General features: G+C 38.4%; 2 protein-coding genes across 3 annotated transcripts in view; one reads left to right on the top strand and one right to left on the bottom strand.

Annotated features, from left to right (window-relative positions):
* Rbbp5 (retinoblastoma binding protein 5) overlaps window positions 1-14,755 on the bottom strand; it is a 151,283-nt gene extending 136,528 nt beyond the window's left edge. The window contains exons 1-2 of the mRNA XM_067143655.2: window positions 14,465-14,755; window positions 14,351-14,376 (exon numbers count right to left, since the gene is read on the bottom strand). Of these exons, the coding sequence (XP_066999756.1) occupies window positions 14,351-14,376; window positions 14,465-14,483 (45 nt within the window). The 5' untranslated portion in view covers window positions 14,484-14,755. The remainder of the gene's footprint in view (window positions 1-14,350; window positions 14,377-14,464) is intronic.
* Window positions 14,756-15,012: 257 nt separating this feature from the next.
* The window catches only part of LOC136866550 (queuosine 5'-phosphate N-glycosylase/hydrolase), a 73,761-nt gene continuing 72,343 nt past the window's right edge, over window positions 15,013-16,430 (top strand). The window contains exons 1-3 of one of the 2 annotated variants that reach the window (XM_067143634.2): window positions 15,014-15,248; window positions 15,355-15,545; window positions 15,662-15,778. In XM_067143634.2, the coding sequence (XP_066999735.2) occupies window positions 15,674-15,778 (105 nt within the window). In that variant the 5' untranslated portion in view covers window positions 15,014-15,248; window positions 15,355-15,545; window positions 15,662-15,673. Of the gene's footprint in view, window positions 15,581-15,661; window positions 15,779-16,430 lie in introns of both variants that reach the window. The other variant, XM_067143642.2, reaches the window with a different exon arrangement.

Below are 16,430 nucleotides of genomic sequence, written 5' to 3'. Positions count from 1 at the left end.
AAGGGAAGGATTAAAATTTAATTCTCAAATATTTATGTTATTAGTGGTCGTATCTTAATGAAAATCGGTACACAAAGTCAGGGAAGAAGTCGCTACAATCTAGGCTATAAATAATGTATTCGCGCTGAGAAAAATTGTAGCCTAGTTTAGGGGAAGGCCTAAAATTTAATTCTCAAATATTTATGTTATTAGTGGTCCTATCTTAATGAAAATCGGTATTCAAAGTCAGAGAATATGTTGCTATAATCTAGGCCATAAATAATTTTATTCACACTGAGTGAAATGGTAGTTATGGGGAAGGCTAAAATTGAATTCTCAAATATTTATGTTCTTAGTGGTCGTATCGATAAATACTATGTAACTTAAGTTATATAGCCTATAGTATTAAATTTCCGATCATTTATGCCTTATACACTGTTACTGTACTGGCTATAATCACAGAGAGATTCATTAATTTGGATTTTTGTTTATTAAGTCCATACCAGCGTCGAGTCACGAGAAAATGGGTAAGCAGAATTTAATGAAAATAGGTATGTAAAGTCTGAGAATAAGGAACTACAGTCTACGCTATAAATAATTTTATAAGACACGTTAATATCACAGAGTAGAAAGGAAACTAAATGTGAAGGCCTACAATATAGAAAGCTCATAAAATTGATCAAGAATAACATTACATTGACCATTGTTTGTTGTGATGTGCTTTGTGTCTTCTGTTGCCACTCATCCGCTATAGACAGGAATAGTGCTGCGTACCAAGTATTTTTTTAAAATTTGCTTTACATCACACTGATACAGATAAGTTTTATGGCAACGATGGGATACGAAAGGGCTAGGAGTGTGAAGGAAGCGGACTTGGCCTTAAATAAGGTACAGCCCCAGCATTTGCCTGGTGTGAAAATGGGAAACCAAGGAATACCATCTTCAGGGCTGCCGACAGTGGGGTTTGAATCCACTATCTTCCGGATGCAAGCTCATAGCTGCGCGCCCCTAACCACACGGCCAACTCGCCCAGTCGTACTGAGTGTAACAGCCTGCCTGAATATTGGCGGGAAGTAGCTGGAGAGTTAGATAACTTTCTTCTTTAGCATGCCAATCCTCTGGTTCATAAATTTTCTGTTACTACTGGTACGTAACACACTGGTTCATAATAGCATTTGAGCTACCGTATTTCACGGCATAATCGTCGCCACCGCGTAATCGTCGCATCCTTTATTTTCAATACAAAAATCGGACTTTAAACCTTTAATTACATAATCGTCGCACGTCCAAATTTTGTTCACTAATCTGGTTAAAAGGTAAACGGAACTGCAACGTAAGTTGCACATGAATGCGCAATTTAAATACGTGTATGGTTTATGGGCAATTTGGCAACACAGTCACGTTTGCGACATGTTGCACAACGTATAAATAAATAATACCGGTATATGTACGACGCATGGCTTATCGGTAGACTATCGGCAGTTTGACAACGTGGTCGCGAGACAGTGTACTATTTATTCACCACCTACATATTATGCTTACCGGTAGGCTATCGGCAGTTTGACAACGTGGTCGCGAGACAGTGTACTATTTATTCACCACCTACATATTATGAGTTCCCATTTGAAATACGTAAGGCTGTAAGTTATCGCTTATCGGCAACGTCGCCAGGAAATACCGGCTAGGTAGGTTGAATGGACCTCGAACCAGCCCTCAGATACAGGTAAAATTCCATGACCCGGCCGTGAATTGAACCCGAGGCCTCCGTGTAAGGCTCCATGGGGCCAGCTCCTGTGTTATTGCGCACGAAATGAAATCCAAGACGATAACGTAGATTTCCACGGAATTATTCAGCCGAATTATTTACGATGTCTCAGTTGTCATCGCTAAACTCTTATCTTACTACTACGTCATAAGTGTCCGGGCATGGGATGAAAACTTTTATCCAAGCAGTCAAGATAATTATTATCCAATGCTATTAAAGTTTTATTTTATAAACTCGTCAGTAATGTAATGTAAAAACATCAATAACTGGGAAGAAATATTAACCTAATTACCGTATGTTTAAAAGAAATTGAAAAAAATGAATGTTTGTTACTGACGTCTCGGAATACAGTCAACTATACAGTAGATCTACACCGCGCTAGCTAGAGCTCCGGTTTGCGAGCTTTGCGCATGCGCAGTAGTGTGTCGCAACCAACGAGCTAAACTGATAAATTGTTGCATGCTTCCTTGCTGCCTAACAGTATTGGCTGCTCTGGAATGGACAGATCACAGATGCATTTATTTGTTTCAGATTTACGTGATTACTGTAGACATGTGTGCGTGAGAATTTAAGTTTTTAATTTGTGTTTTGGGTGTTTGCAGAAATAATTTGTTTTAATAGTGAACAATTACGGAAAGTCATTTATATCGCAAAACATTAACATTTATAAGCGATTATGGGTAAATATAGAAACTATTCTGCGGGCTTCAAGCTAAGCGTAATTGCCTTCGCTGAACAGCACGGGAACAGAGCTGCAGAAAGAAAATTTTCTGTGAGTGAAAAGTTGGTGCGTGACTGGCGGAAAGTAAAAAAACAAGCTAAAAAGCACAAACCCTTCTAGACGCGCGTTTAGAGGTCCTAAAACAGAGAAGTTTCCTATAATTGACGAAGAAGTGTTTAGGTACGTCAGTGAAATACGTAACAATGGCTGCAGTGTATCATATGAAATGTTACAAATTAAGGGACAGGAGGTAGCGCGCAAACACAACATACCGGTAACTCAGTTTAAGGCGACTCGTGGGTGGATTAAGGGGTTCGTGCGACGACACAATCTGTCAGTGCGAAGGAGAACAACACTAAGCCAAAAGTTGCCTGCTGATTACACGGACAAGATTGTAAATTTTCACCGATTTGTCATACGTTTGCGCAAGGAAACTTCGTACTTGCTTTCTCAAATCGGTAATGCCGATCAGACTCCAATCTTTTTTGATATGCCTCGCAACAGCACTATTGCGCTAAAAGGATCACGGAGTGTATTAATGAAAACTAGCGGTAGTGAGAAGATGCGATGCACGGCAATGCTAGCCATTACAGCTGACGGGAGAAAGTTGCCGCCTTACATCATTTTCAAGGGGAAAACGATGCCTAAGAATATGCACTAGACGGTTCCGAAGATGACGCAGTGTGGCAGGGAGACGAAGAATCTGATACTGGTATTAACAGAGGTGAGGACGGCGCATCAGATAGCGAAACCTGCGATAGCGACACCGAAGATTTGGAATAAATTGCGTACCGGTAAGTCCGCATTTCACAACAAAGCGATAATTTTTTGCAAGTGTAATATTTTAACTTTAATACTCAAATTAATGACAAATTAACTTAATACGTTCATTTTTATTTTCAGGTTAGAAAAACGTTCGCCGAATTGTTGCGAAAAATTATGAATTTTGTTTTAGACTATTTTAATTATTTTGATGTATAAACGCGAGTATTACGTGCATCTTAAATTTGTATCAAATACAATTTAGTTATAAATACATTTTTTGAGTAATACAAATACTGGTATTAAATATTCATCGTATAATGGTCGCACCCTACAATTTTTTTCGAAAATTTTGGTATAAAAAGTGCGACGATTATGCCGTGAAATACGGTATTCAATCCCAACCTTGAGGCACTGATTGGAATGAGCAGTGTGAATATTTAACAGAATAATAGCACAGGAATGTTCACGGCAGTCTGCGACCTGGTCATTCCAGCCCTGGAACTTTGGACTGTTAGATCAGCACCATAGTACTGTTCGTTAAAAGTGACAAAATGTGCGGTTTTTCATTTGATTGAGTATTTTATATGATAACACTGCTTTTAATCGCTACATTCCTATTGACGTTTTTGTGGTGACCTATGTTGACTTTAGTTAGGAAATCCACAAAGTCAGTCTTTCTGAGAATCCTGTAGCGAAGCACGGGTACTTCAGCTAGTACTATATATTTTTTACGTCCAATTAAGACGAACTTTCAATATATAGTATTGACTACCAGGATTAAAAGAGTTTTGTTTTAAAATAGTCAATACGGATTCAACAAAGATTCACAGTTTGTAATGATAAATCTATTATTAAATCACTTTTACAACCAACCATGTACATATAAGGTGTTATATCTCTTAGAATTTACAATCTAAAAATGAAAATTGCTGAAGGGGTTATGACTAATTCATTATTCATTCAATATGGACTCCATCCTCTTACATATGTTTCAGCATCTAACAAAAATGTAAATAATATTAACTTCAGTTCAATCTTTCTGAAATAAGAATAACAACATTTCAGTATCTTACTTCTCAACAGGAACACATCTTTCTTTTCTTTCACTACTGTGCTTATCAACATAAAAATGGTGATGCTCTTGCGGGAGTTATTGAATAATTTCTTATCGATTCTTTATTTTATCATGGTATATCTTGTGATCGTCACATGCTGTTAAATGTATGCTCATGATTTACTTAATGGTTTTGTTTCTTTTAATTATATTTCCTACTCCTTTCAATCTTCTATGTTTGAACGCAATCTTTCTCTCTGTCTATCCATCCGTCTGTCTGTTCATTATACAAATCCACACCGTTCCACGTACCTGAACCAAATTTTGTATACTTACCTTTTACGACCCTTCGGGTAGCCCTGTCTACAAGAAATTTTAACACCGAGCTCGATAGCTGCAGTCGCTTAAATGCAGCCAGTATCCAGTAATCGGGAGATAGTGGATTCGAGCCCCACTGTCGGCAGCCCTGAAGATGGTTTTTCATGGTACCCCATTTCCGCACCTGGCAAATGCTGGGGCTGTACCTTAATTAAGGCCACAGCCGCTTCCTTCCACTTCCTAGGACTTTCCTATCCCATCGTCGCCATAAGACATATCTGTGTCGGTGCGACGTAAAGCAAATAGCAAAAAAAAAATTTTAACAGCCCTCTCCATTTCCTAGATTTAGACTCTTTGGCACTTTAACATAGACTAATATAGGCAAAAAAATTCATACAAGGACACGAGAAAGCTCATTTTAAGTCTCAAGATGTGAAGAACAAAAATCAGAAAGTCCCTCCAGGACGTAAAACCATGTTTTAAGGCCCTAAAACCAACCGTTATGGAGATGCTGGCACCACACTACCCTGCTTTAGGAATCAGATAAAGAAATGACTGGCCATAACCACACCAACATCAGCACAAGAACTCTACTGGAGAATACAGGCCTGGTGTCTGAAGTATGCAGATGCGTGAATGTAGGCAAGGCCAAGTAGAAATTCTGCTTACCGGTAAACATTTTAAACTCATCGCTAGCGTTAATCTGCTACGATACTTGATGTTTCTGGGACCACATTTCCATATCCTTAGCAGCAAAATTAGTGTATTGGATCTACACTTCCATACATTTATCAGGATAAATGGGACAAACATGTGCCAACGGAAGCAAAGGATACTATGTACAAGATGTATTACATACCCATAACAACTTACGGAGCAGAAACTTGGACAATGACAAAGAAGCATGAGAGTCAGTTACAGGCAGCCGAAATGGAGTATGATACAGAAGTGTAGATGAGACAAAATAAGGAATGAGAAAATCCAGGAAGAAATTGGAGTGGAAAAAAGGAATGATAGAATAGAGAAGAGCCGATTAAGATGGTTTGGGCACATAAAGCAAATGAGTGATGAAAGAATGCCAAAAAAGGTGATAGAAATGCAAGTGCAAGGAAGGAGAGGTCGTGGAAGACCACGACTGAGATGGAAGGATAACAATCCAATGCAGTATTAAAGAAAGAAACCTGGACTGGGACACAGTGTTGGAGAAGGAGTGGTGGAAAGACCGAAGAAAGTGGAGAGGAACCATATTCGCCCCTACCCGGCTACAGCTGGATAATGGGAAATGATGATGATGAATGGCACCTAAGTGTTAATTTCAAAGTATTTTAAACTCATAAATTGGTGCACATATGACTTACTGTCTGGAGAAAAGCACTGTGGGGCTAAGCCACCCTTAGGGGTGTGGCAGTGGGGAGAGGGTGGCATATAAAAATAATCAAAAATAGTGTTGAATCCACTGTTTTCGGGATCGCTGAGATGAACAACAGGAAAACAACAGATAGGGAATCTGCCACCTGGGCGACTGCCCTAAATGTAGATCAGTAGTGATTGATTGATTGATTGATTGAACTGCGACACTTGGGATGTCAATTACAACCAAGTTGAGCCTGCATCAGCATGCGGGGTGAGAAGGAGTGAAAAAAAGTAAAAATGGCCGATGTTATGGATGTATGTGTGTATGTTCGAGCATACCTGTCAGCCAAACTTGGTACACATACGACATACTATGTGTAAAAAAAATACTGTGGAGCTAAGACACATGTAGCAACCCTTTGGCCGGCAATGGAAAGGGAATGAAGTATAAAAATAATAGAAAACAACCAATATTAATGTAGAATCTATAGTTTTAGGGGTCGCTGACATGAACAGTGACACTCCAGACGGTGTTTAAGTCCAAGTACAGCCCCAACGGCAAAGGGGCATGAAGGGGTGAAAAAGAAAGTTTATTTTCTCTTTTCTTTCAACTTATCTAGATCCCGTCTTCTGGCATCCTTCCTTTCTTCCATTTCTTCACCTTCAGATGGCATTTCATGTCCAAACAAGTTGTGATCAGAGTCCACATCTGCTCCTGGGAAAGTTTTGCAATCCTACACCTGGTTTCTGAACTTCTGCCTAACCATAATTAAGTCTATTTGATACCTTCCAGTGTCTCCAGATCTCGTCCACATACACAGCCGTCATTTGTGGTGTATGAAACAAGTATTAGCATCTACTAAAGTACGACTGGTGCAGAATTCAACCACCTGACTTTCTCTGTCATTCCTTTGTCCCAACCTGAATTCTTCTACTGTATTACCTTCTGTTTCTTGGCCTACCACTGCATTCCAGTCTCCCATCACAATTAGATTCTCGTCACCTTTTACATATTGCATTAAATCTTCTCTCTCTTCATACATTCTTTAATTTGCTCATCATCCAATGAACTAGTAAGCACACAGACCTGCACTATTGTGGCGGGCATTGGTGTGGTGTCTACCTTAACAACAATAATCCTTTCACTATTTTGGTCCTAGTAGCTTAACCGCTGCCCTATTTACGTATTCATTATTAAACCAAACGCTGCACTTCCGCCGTTTGTTTTTGGATTGATAATTTTGTAAATCGTCTGACCAAAAATCCTGCTCGTCCTGCCAACGTACTTCACTTGAACCAACTACATCTATCTTTAGTCTATCCCTCTTCCTTCTCAGATTCTCTAACCACAACGATTCAAACTTCTAACATTCCACGCTCCGACTCAGAATGTCAGTATCCATCTGCCTGATGATTGCCCCCCTCTCATATAGTTCCCACCTGGAGATCCGAATGGGGGACTATTTTACCTATGGAATATTTTCCCGGAAGGAAGCCATCATCAGTACATTATACAGAGACAGCAGCATGTCCTCGGGAGTTAATTACGGCTGTAGTTTCCCATTGCTTTCATCCGTGTAGCAGCATCAACACAGCTAAGCCATGTTGAGTATTATTATAAAGCCATACCAGTCATCACCGCCTGTTGCCATTTCTTGATGGATGCAGTATTTTTTCATCCATCTCTTGGCACAGGCCAGAGCAAAGTGTAGCTTCCACCGAAGTCCCAGCCTCATCCATGGCTGTGACAATATGGAAGCTGCTGGGGTCTGGGTGGTGCTGAGTAATGACATTTGGAGCACAACTAGTGTCTGAGTGTTATGAAAGGTGTTGCTCACAGGATCAGTCATGCTGCAGTAGCACCTTCTGGTCCAGTGAGGAAAGCAATGGCAAACTACCTCACTCCTCATCTTGCCTAGTATGCCTCATTTGGGCTCTGCCATTGGTTTTTGCAGTTTCCCTATATCTGCATAGCCTTTGGTGGTGCTATTTGAGAATCCAACCAGCCTCTGGGCTGATGACCTATCAGACAGACACCAGTCAATCATCTAGACTGCCACCCTTGCAACTTCTGAAAGGCTGCTACCCCACTTTTGATGAACCATTCGATAGTCAGGTCTCTCGACAGATATCCATCTGATATGGTTGCACCTGCAGCTCGTCTATCTGCTTCATTGGGACACACAAGCCTCCCCACCGTGACAAGGTCACATCGTTCGCAGGAGAGGCTAATGAAGTATGAATTAAAATTACATAAATATATAAAGATTTTTAGCCAAAATTAATTTCTTAAAGTTTTGGGGATGGTATCAGGGTGAAACCACTGGAAAAATAGCTGTCTATTCACTTAGCATGGTACCCAGCAAAACAATTTTTGTTATTCGTTATTACAAAGCCCAACACCACAGATGGAGAGGAAAAGACGGGAAGGTATCGACCATGGCCTTAATTAAGGTAGAGCTCCAGTATTTGACTGGTGTGATGATGCAAAACCACAGAAAACCATCTTCAGGGCTACTGACAGTGAGGTTTGAACTCACTATCTCCCGAATGCAAGCTGACAGCTACATGACTCAAACTGTGCAACCATTTGCTTGGTGAAGTGCTGTCTCTAAGTTACCAAAAACGTATAAGAGAATAAACTTGGAGAAATATTTACTACCTGCTCTGTATGTCAGTAACTTCTTTGTGTGCACTGACTGTGAAATGCATTCGGTCGCACATAGTGAAATGATCTGCAAGTGTTCTGTTCCAGTTATTTTGAGACATATCACTTCAGTAACAACACACAAGTGTTTGAGAAACCAATATATTTAAGTATTAAACACATAATAAACCACACATTCTTGCATGTCTGAAGTTGGTGCTCTGAGCCGAGACACACCCCTCCCCCACCATGCTATCTGTACTAGACTGACAAATATGCAACTTCTACCTACAACAAGAGAACAGGCACATTGCTGAGGCTTAGAACATGGAAGGAGGCTACGCTTGGACAACCAGTGATTTGCTCATAAAATTCTTTTTGAGTAAAAATACATAAATTTCACCTGCCATGCATCTTTTCATGTTGTTCACTGAGCGGTGAACCAGCCAAAAGCTAACAACAATGACAAGGAACACTAATGTCTCTGCCCCGCACCACTAGCTGTGTTGCAGTGAAGTTGAGGAAGAGTTGAGTTCACAGATCAACTACACATCTTTCAACAATATTTGCCAAATTTAAGAAAGATCACGAAAAAAGAATTGGAATTTCTCCACCTACAGACAGCCCTACTACTTATTCCTCCTCAGTTGAAGCTATAGGTGACGGACACACCTGTATCCCCCGCTCCTCCACCTCCTCAGGTGCAAGAGCAAGGAAGAACGCATCATCAATATTACACCAGACACAAGACTGTGAAAGAATGACAGGAGTTACCATTCCAAAGGAAAGCAGGCTTAATAAGAATTGACAACTAGGAATTAGTAATATTTTCATCTGCATTAGTAATAAGAACCACATTGTGATTTCTGGATTTCTTCATTTCGACAATATATATATATAAAATTGCTTGTCCTGACTGACTGACTGATTCATCATCGCTGAGCCAAAACTACTGCACATAATGAAATGAAATTTTGGGGATACAGTCATATTAACATGTAGGTGCTCGCTAAGAGAGGATTTTTGGATATTCCGTCACTAAGGGGGTGAAAAGTGGGGGGGTGAAATTTTAAAATGAATGTATCTATATCTCAAAACTTTAAAAGTTTACAAACATAAAAATTGGTATTTAGAATCATCTTTAAAAATAAGGAAACACGTATTTCTTTGTTTGCAGAAAATACTAATAGGACGGGTGAAAAAGGGTGAAAAAGGGGTTGAATGCCTTTAATCAGGATACCAGTAGGTACTTATATCTCAGGAACTGAAGGTATTACAGACCTGAAAATTGGAACATTTGATCTCTTTTAAAAATAAAGAAACGCATATTTTTTTGGTTTTGGAAAATCTAATTAATGGGAGGGTGAAAAGGGGGGTGAATTTTTAAAATGAGTGTATCCATATCTCAAAACTTGGAACGTTTACAGATGTAAAAATTGGTATTTAGAATCTTCATAAAAAATAAAGAAACAGTATTTTTTTGTTTTTGGAAAATCCAATTAATGGGAGGGTGAAAAGGGGGGGTGAATTTTTAAAATGAGTGTATCTATATCTCAAAACTTTGAACGCTTACAGGTGTAAAAATTGGTATTTAGAATCTTCATAAAAAATAAAGAAACATGTATTTTTTTGTTTTCGAAAAATCCCAATAAGAGGGGTGGAAAGGGGTGAAAAAGGGGTTGAATGCATTTAATGAGGATACTTATATCTCAGAAAGTGAAGATATTACAGACCTGAAAATTGGTGTTTTGGATCTCCTTTAAAAATAAAGAAACACATATTTTTTGTTTTTGGAAAATCCAATTAATGGGGAGGTGAAAAGGGGGTGAATTTTTAAAATGAATGTATCTATATCACAAAACTTTTAAAGTTTATAGATGTAAAAATTAGTATTTAGAATCTCCTTTAAAAATAAAGAAACACGTATATTTTTGTTTTTGGAAAATCCCAATAGGAAGGGTGGAAAAGGATGAAAATATGTTGAATGCCTTTAATGAGGCTAATTATATTTCAGAACCTGAACATATTACAGACCTGAAAATTGGTATTTGGGATCTACTTTAAAAATAATAAAGAAACAGGTATTTTTCTTTTTTTGGAAAATCCAAATAATGCGGGAAAAAAAGGGGGGGGGGTGATTTTTTAAAATGAGTGTATCTACATCTTAAAATTTTAAAAGTTACAGATGTGAAAATTGGTATTTTGAATCTCCTATTTTGTGTTTTCGGAAAATCCCAATAGGAGGGGTGAAAAAGGGATTGAATGCCTTTAATGGTGATACTTACGTCTCAGAAACTGAAGATATTACAGACCTGAAAATCGGTATTTGCGATCTCCTTTAAAAATAAACTTTTTTTTTGCTTTTGGAAAATCCAAATACTCGGGGGGGGGGGGGGTGAAAAGGGGGGTTTTTAAAATGAGTGTATCTGTAACTCAAAACTTTAAGAGTTTGCACATGTAAAAATTGATATTTAGAATCTTCTTTAAAAATAAAGAAACACGTTTTTTTGTTTTCTGTAAATCCGAATAGGAGGGGTGTAAAAGGGTGAATAATAGGTTGAATGCCTTTAATGAGGATACATATATCTCAGAAACGGAAGAGATTACAAAACTGAAAATTTGTATATGGGATCTCCTTTAAAAATAAAGAAACACGTATTTTTTTGTTTTTGGAAAATCCAATTAATGGCGGTTAAACAGGAGTGACATATTGGGGTGAATTTTTTGAAAGACTATATCTACAGAATATCTGACAAACGTAGAATGTTACAGACGTAAAAAGTGATATTTGGAATCTCCTGTAAATGTAAAGAAACACAAAAAATGAACATGTTACAGAAGTGAAAAATGGTATTTTTATCTCTATTAACAATAAAGAAATGTGTATTTTTAGTTTTCGGAAATACTACTTGGGTGGAGGGGGGGTAAAAGTGACTGAAAGTGGTGTTGAATTGTTTAATTAGGCTACTGTTATCTCAAAAATGAAGATGTTACCGACGTGAAATTTGGAATCTGCTTTAAATGTAAAGAAACACGTATTCTCAGAAAATCCAATGAATGGGGGGGGGGGTGATGAAAGAATTTAAAAATTGACTTAATTGCATGAGAATACTTACATCTAATAAGAACTAAAGTTGTTAGGGCCTACAGGCGTGAAAATTGGTATTTGGATCTCCTTTAAAAACAAAGAAAAGCCTGTTTTGGTATTTAGAAGATCCTTTACTATTAAGGAAACAAGTATTTTTTGCCGGAAAATTCACTTGGGGGGGGGGGGGGGGGAGGAGTGTGAAAGTGAAAAAAATTCATTATTTTGATCTCAAAACAGAAGGTAATAGACGTAAACATTGGTGTTTGGATTCTCCTTTAAACATAAAGAAACACGCCTTCTTTAATTATTTTTTTTTGGGAGGGGAATAAACTTAACGGCGGTGGGGTGTAAAAGGAGGTGAGACCAATTGATTTTACTGTTCATAATATGTATAAGAAGCCTCCATTGCTCAGGCGGCAGCGCGCCGGCCTCTCACAACTGGGTTCCGTGGTTCAAATCCCGGTCTCTCCATGTGACATTCGTGCTAGACAAAACGGAGGCGGGACAGGTTTTTCTCCGGATACTCCGGTTTTCCCTGTCATCATTCATTCAAGCAACACTGTCCAATATAATTTCATTTCATTTGTCATCCATTAATCATTGCCCCAGAAGAGTGCGACAGGTTTCGGCTGCCGGCACAATTCCTATTGTCGCCGCTAGATGGGGCTTTATTCATTCCATTCCTGACCCTGTCGAATGACTGGAAACAGGCTGTAGATTTTCGGTGTACTTATTCTGATCATTAACCGATCATTTCCAATCTTTCCTGGGTTCGTTTTCAAGAGCCATCTTTTCCTTCGGAGAACGTTCTTAGATTACAGTAGATTCTCCTGGCATATAAATAAAAATTTAAACACATTTGAAATAAACGATAGGAATGAGATTGACCGTCCAATTTTTCACCTCTATAATAAGGTCAATAATGTACCATAGTACGGTATGTCATTCGTATGGCCAGAAATCCAGCACACTTGCCTAACCGTGACAATGGTGCTGGTCACATTCTCAACAATGACAATAATAATAATAATAATAATAATAATAATAATAATAATAATAATAATAATAATAATAATAATAATAATAATAATGTTCTGGACCGTCATCAAATGTGCGGACCGTGCTGGAAGCGGGTCCTGGACGGGTAATGACTAAGAATGCAGTTCAGCCGTGGGTTCAGTACCGCCAAGGCACCCAAGACGACACCACGCAGGATCTCCTGAAGGATTTGTTCCATATTAAAAATGCTTAGGCCTATAGGAAAAGATGGCAAAGATTTAGGGACCCAAGTGACCGGGTGGAATACCTGGACCTAGCATGGGAAGTACGAAATCGATTGCTGGAAAGAAAGATTGAAAAATGGGAGGAAACTTGCCGTAATCTATTAGAAAACCAGTCAGATCGCGAATTTTGGCGGATTCTCTCAGAAAACCAGTTATATCGCAAATTTCGGCGGATTATATATAAAACGTTAAGCATTCAATTATAAATTTAATTGTAATATCGTAGCAAAGCACAGGTATCTTGCTAGTTACTTATAAATTGTATAATTTTTAATTTATAAATTGACTTTCTTCATGAATTATTAAGAAAAGAATATTCATTAGGACATATTCTCTATGGAATATTGTACAAGTGTTTTCTTGACAACTGCTTTCAATTGTAGAAATAATTTATATTTTCTCTTGAGTTTTTTGTTTGTTTTAATGTTGTCAATCTTATGTTAAATTTAAGGACACGTCCTCTAAAGCATTACTTTGTCAATTTATGCATTTTTCATCTAAGCAGTGTTATGTGGCTGAAGATGTTGATAATATACGAAACATGTACCACTTTTAACCATTAAGTTGCCTTAAGCAATCACAGTATCAAGTAGGTGGAAAATAAATAATAAATACTTAGTTGTGAAATTTAAACAAGTCGAATGCTATTGTAGTTCTTAGGTACTGGTGGTCTAAATGTTCTTTCCTTCTGTATAGTGCATTTGCCATTTTACGGAGGTACTATAAACATTACATGTAAAAACTATAAACCACGAAAATGAACACAGTTTTCTTTTAAACTGCTGAATTGGTATTTTATCTGGTGTATGCTGAGGTCCAAGGGGGAGGGCTAAACCCCCAAAGCCTGCTCTATTCCCCTGCGGCTAAACCCCTACACTCCAGTATGTGCTCCACATGCTATTAGCTAAATGGTCCTCTGCAGCATGCTACTGCTGGTCACAGCATGATAGTCTTTTGTTGCTAGTGCCTTAGTTATCCCCTACGAACTGTTGTCAGCCTAATGAAGAACTTTATTGGTTTGTGCACATTCTGGCTAGTGACAAAACCTACTGGTCTAACATATCAAGGGTGCATAGCACAGAGCCTCTCGAAGGGGCTGCGTACCCCTGTGTCAGACCACGGGTCTAACTGCAAATACATTTTTCAGTACCGGTAGTTGATAATAAAATCTGTCTTGAATTCTGAGAGTATAAAAACTGAGTCACAAGCTTTATGATATTAGGTCATAAATATATTTAAAGGTGGGTTACTAGCTTTCATAATGAACACATCGCTCTCCTGCAAGTAATACAGGGTATGATTTACATTAGCTAAAGGTCAACATGCAGCTAAGTCATATGGAAACCATTTGCCTGTACAATTTACTGCCTTACTTACTTCAGGATAGTTCTGTCCGAAGGATTCTGAAAGAGAAAAAAAACATGCGTTAATAGTCCAGTACTTGCTGTTTATTATTTATACGGTGTTAGCCAATATGTCCTTTAGTCTTACCTAAAAGCTCCAAGTTCATTATGCACAAGAGGTGAAACTACGAGTCAATTCTGATGAACTGCCCTGTACAGCTTTAAATAAATAAACATAATTTACAATGACACACAGAACACAACGGGTGACTTTCATTAAATGTCACAGCTGCAAGTTACTCAAAAAATCCCCGGTCAACACCACATCAGGTTTCAGGTTATAAACACTTCGCATCTTGTTTCCAAAGAATATAGTCTTCCAATATGCCCCATTTGTCTTCTTCATTTCATGACATGGTATTTCTTCACACTTAATCTTTGACAATAGCAAAGAATTTCAAAGGAAGATAATTCAATCCCTTTTTCTTTTAATATACACCACGATCAAACTTTTAGGAAAGTCTTTGGCTTTTGGTGTTCAGTCCATAGAGGCTTGAGTTTGAGGCGTTTGAACTTTAAGTAGTGGTTTGAGCGTTGCCTACGAGATGGCAACGGTTTGCGTGGCTCTATCTGCGTCAGTCAGCTGTCACTACTCATTCTCTTTGAGCTGTCAGGGCGAGTATGGAAATATGCGAAACGAATTACTCCTATTTTTAATTACCCTGTCAAAGTCAGATGTATTACGCATTAGACTCATTGTATTCTCCGCGGGGACATTCTTCCATGCGTAAAGAGAATAATGAAATTCTCTAAATTGGCCTTTAATAAACTCAGGCATCATGTTTCACGTGCAAAAGATGGTAGTAGCGAAGGAAGCCTCTGGCTTGCAAGACTAAAAAAAATTAAATTGTCTGGTACGCATTCTACCATAGGTAAATAGTTCGTCGCAACAAGATGTTTTAAATTAGGAACACAAATATTTGCAATGAAAGAAAAGGGATTTATCTTACGCTGCATTTTTTCCAATGGTGTTTCTAGCGTTCGGTGCTGTCGGGCTGGAAGGGAGGCGTGTACATTTTCAAATGAACGTTTTGTGCTCTTTAGAAAAATAAACAAACAGCGGGAATGCAAGATTCGCGTTTCCGCTGAATAGGGCCCTACCCAGATATCTTACCTGGAGTCGCTCATAAATCCTCCGTTAAAATTCGCCCACCTTGAAGTTTCATATTGTGAGTGTTCGACATCGATTACCGGTGCATTTGCTGTAGGTAAAATTGCCATCGTTAATCCGGATGGCGTACGAGTATTACCGATACTGTATTTACTTGTATCTTAACGTTTTCAGATCATCGAAACCATGGTTTCTGGTGTACTTTCGCCGAAAGCATCTGGTGAATTTATTGCGAAGCATGCTGGGGATGTATCCATCGATGAGAATGGAGTGAAGAAATTGGCGGAAGAGGTAATTTAAGAATGTAATTCCTTTCGTTTAAGAGTACTGTACTTCGATGATTCGAAATGAACAGTTCCTGGAATTGTTACTATTAGTTTCAACACCAGAACTGCTTCCTTCTTGCTTGGGACAGGAAGTGAAAGGAAACATGACTTTCACTTCCTACAGTGACCGTTATAATTATTCGGACAGGCAGAGTTCCTTTATATTTAACATAAAAAAGATTAATAACAAACATATATAGTTTAATTTTGCTTACTCCAGAATGAATAGTTACACATATAGATGTATTTTCAGTCTTCAGCCCTAAGGCTGGTTGGATCCTCAACAGCTCTGCCATCAGCTGTCATAGATGGCCTAGGCATCACTGAAGAAGCGTATTAGGGAAATGAGGAGTGAGGTAGTTTCCCGTTGCTAGATACCAAAAATAAATATGCACTATTTCATGAAACACAAACATTTTTGAAACTTGTGAATGTAATTATAACAATACAAAACTGCCAGTTCATAAATAATATTCAGACAAAATACAAGTACAACAAAAATATGAAGGATGGAGTCCATGTAGGAATATTAATACTTCGTGATTCTTCCCTTCCTGCAAAACACTTCAGTCAGGCATCTCGGCATGCTCTCCATGAGTTTTCTTGACGTGGAATGG

Source organism: Anabrus simplex, chromosome 1, assembly GCF_040414725.1.
Source record: "Anabrus simplex isolate iqAnaSimp1 chromosome 1, ASM4041472v1, whole genome shotgun sequence".
Classification (NCBI taxonomy): domain Eukaryota; kingdom Metazoa; phylum Arthropoda; class Insecta; order Orthoptera; family Tettigoniidae; genus Anabrus; species Anabrus simplex.
Note: the sequence above shows the minus strand (reverse complement) of the source record. Positions and strands in the feature narration are given on the sequence as shown.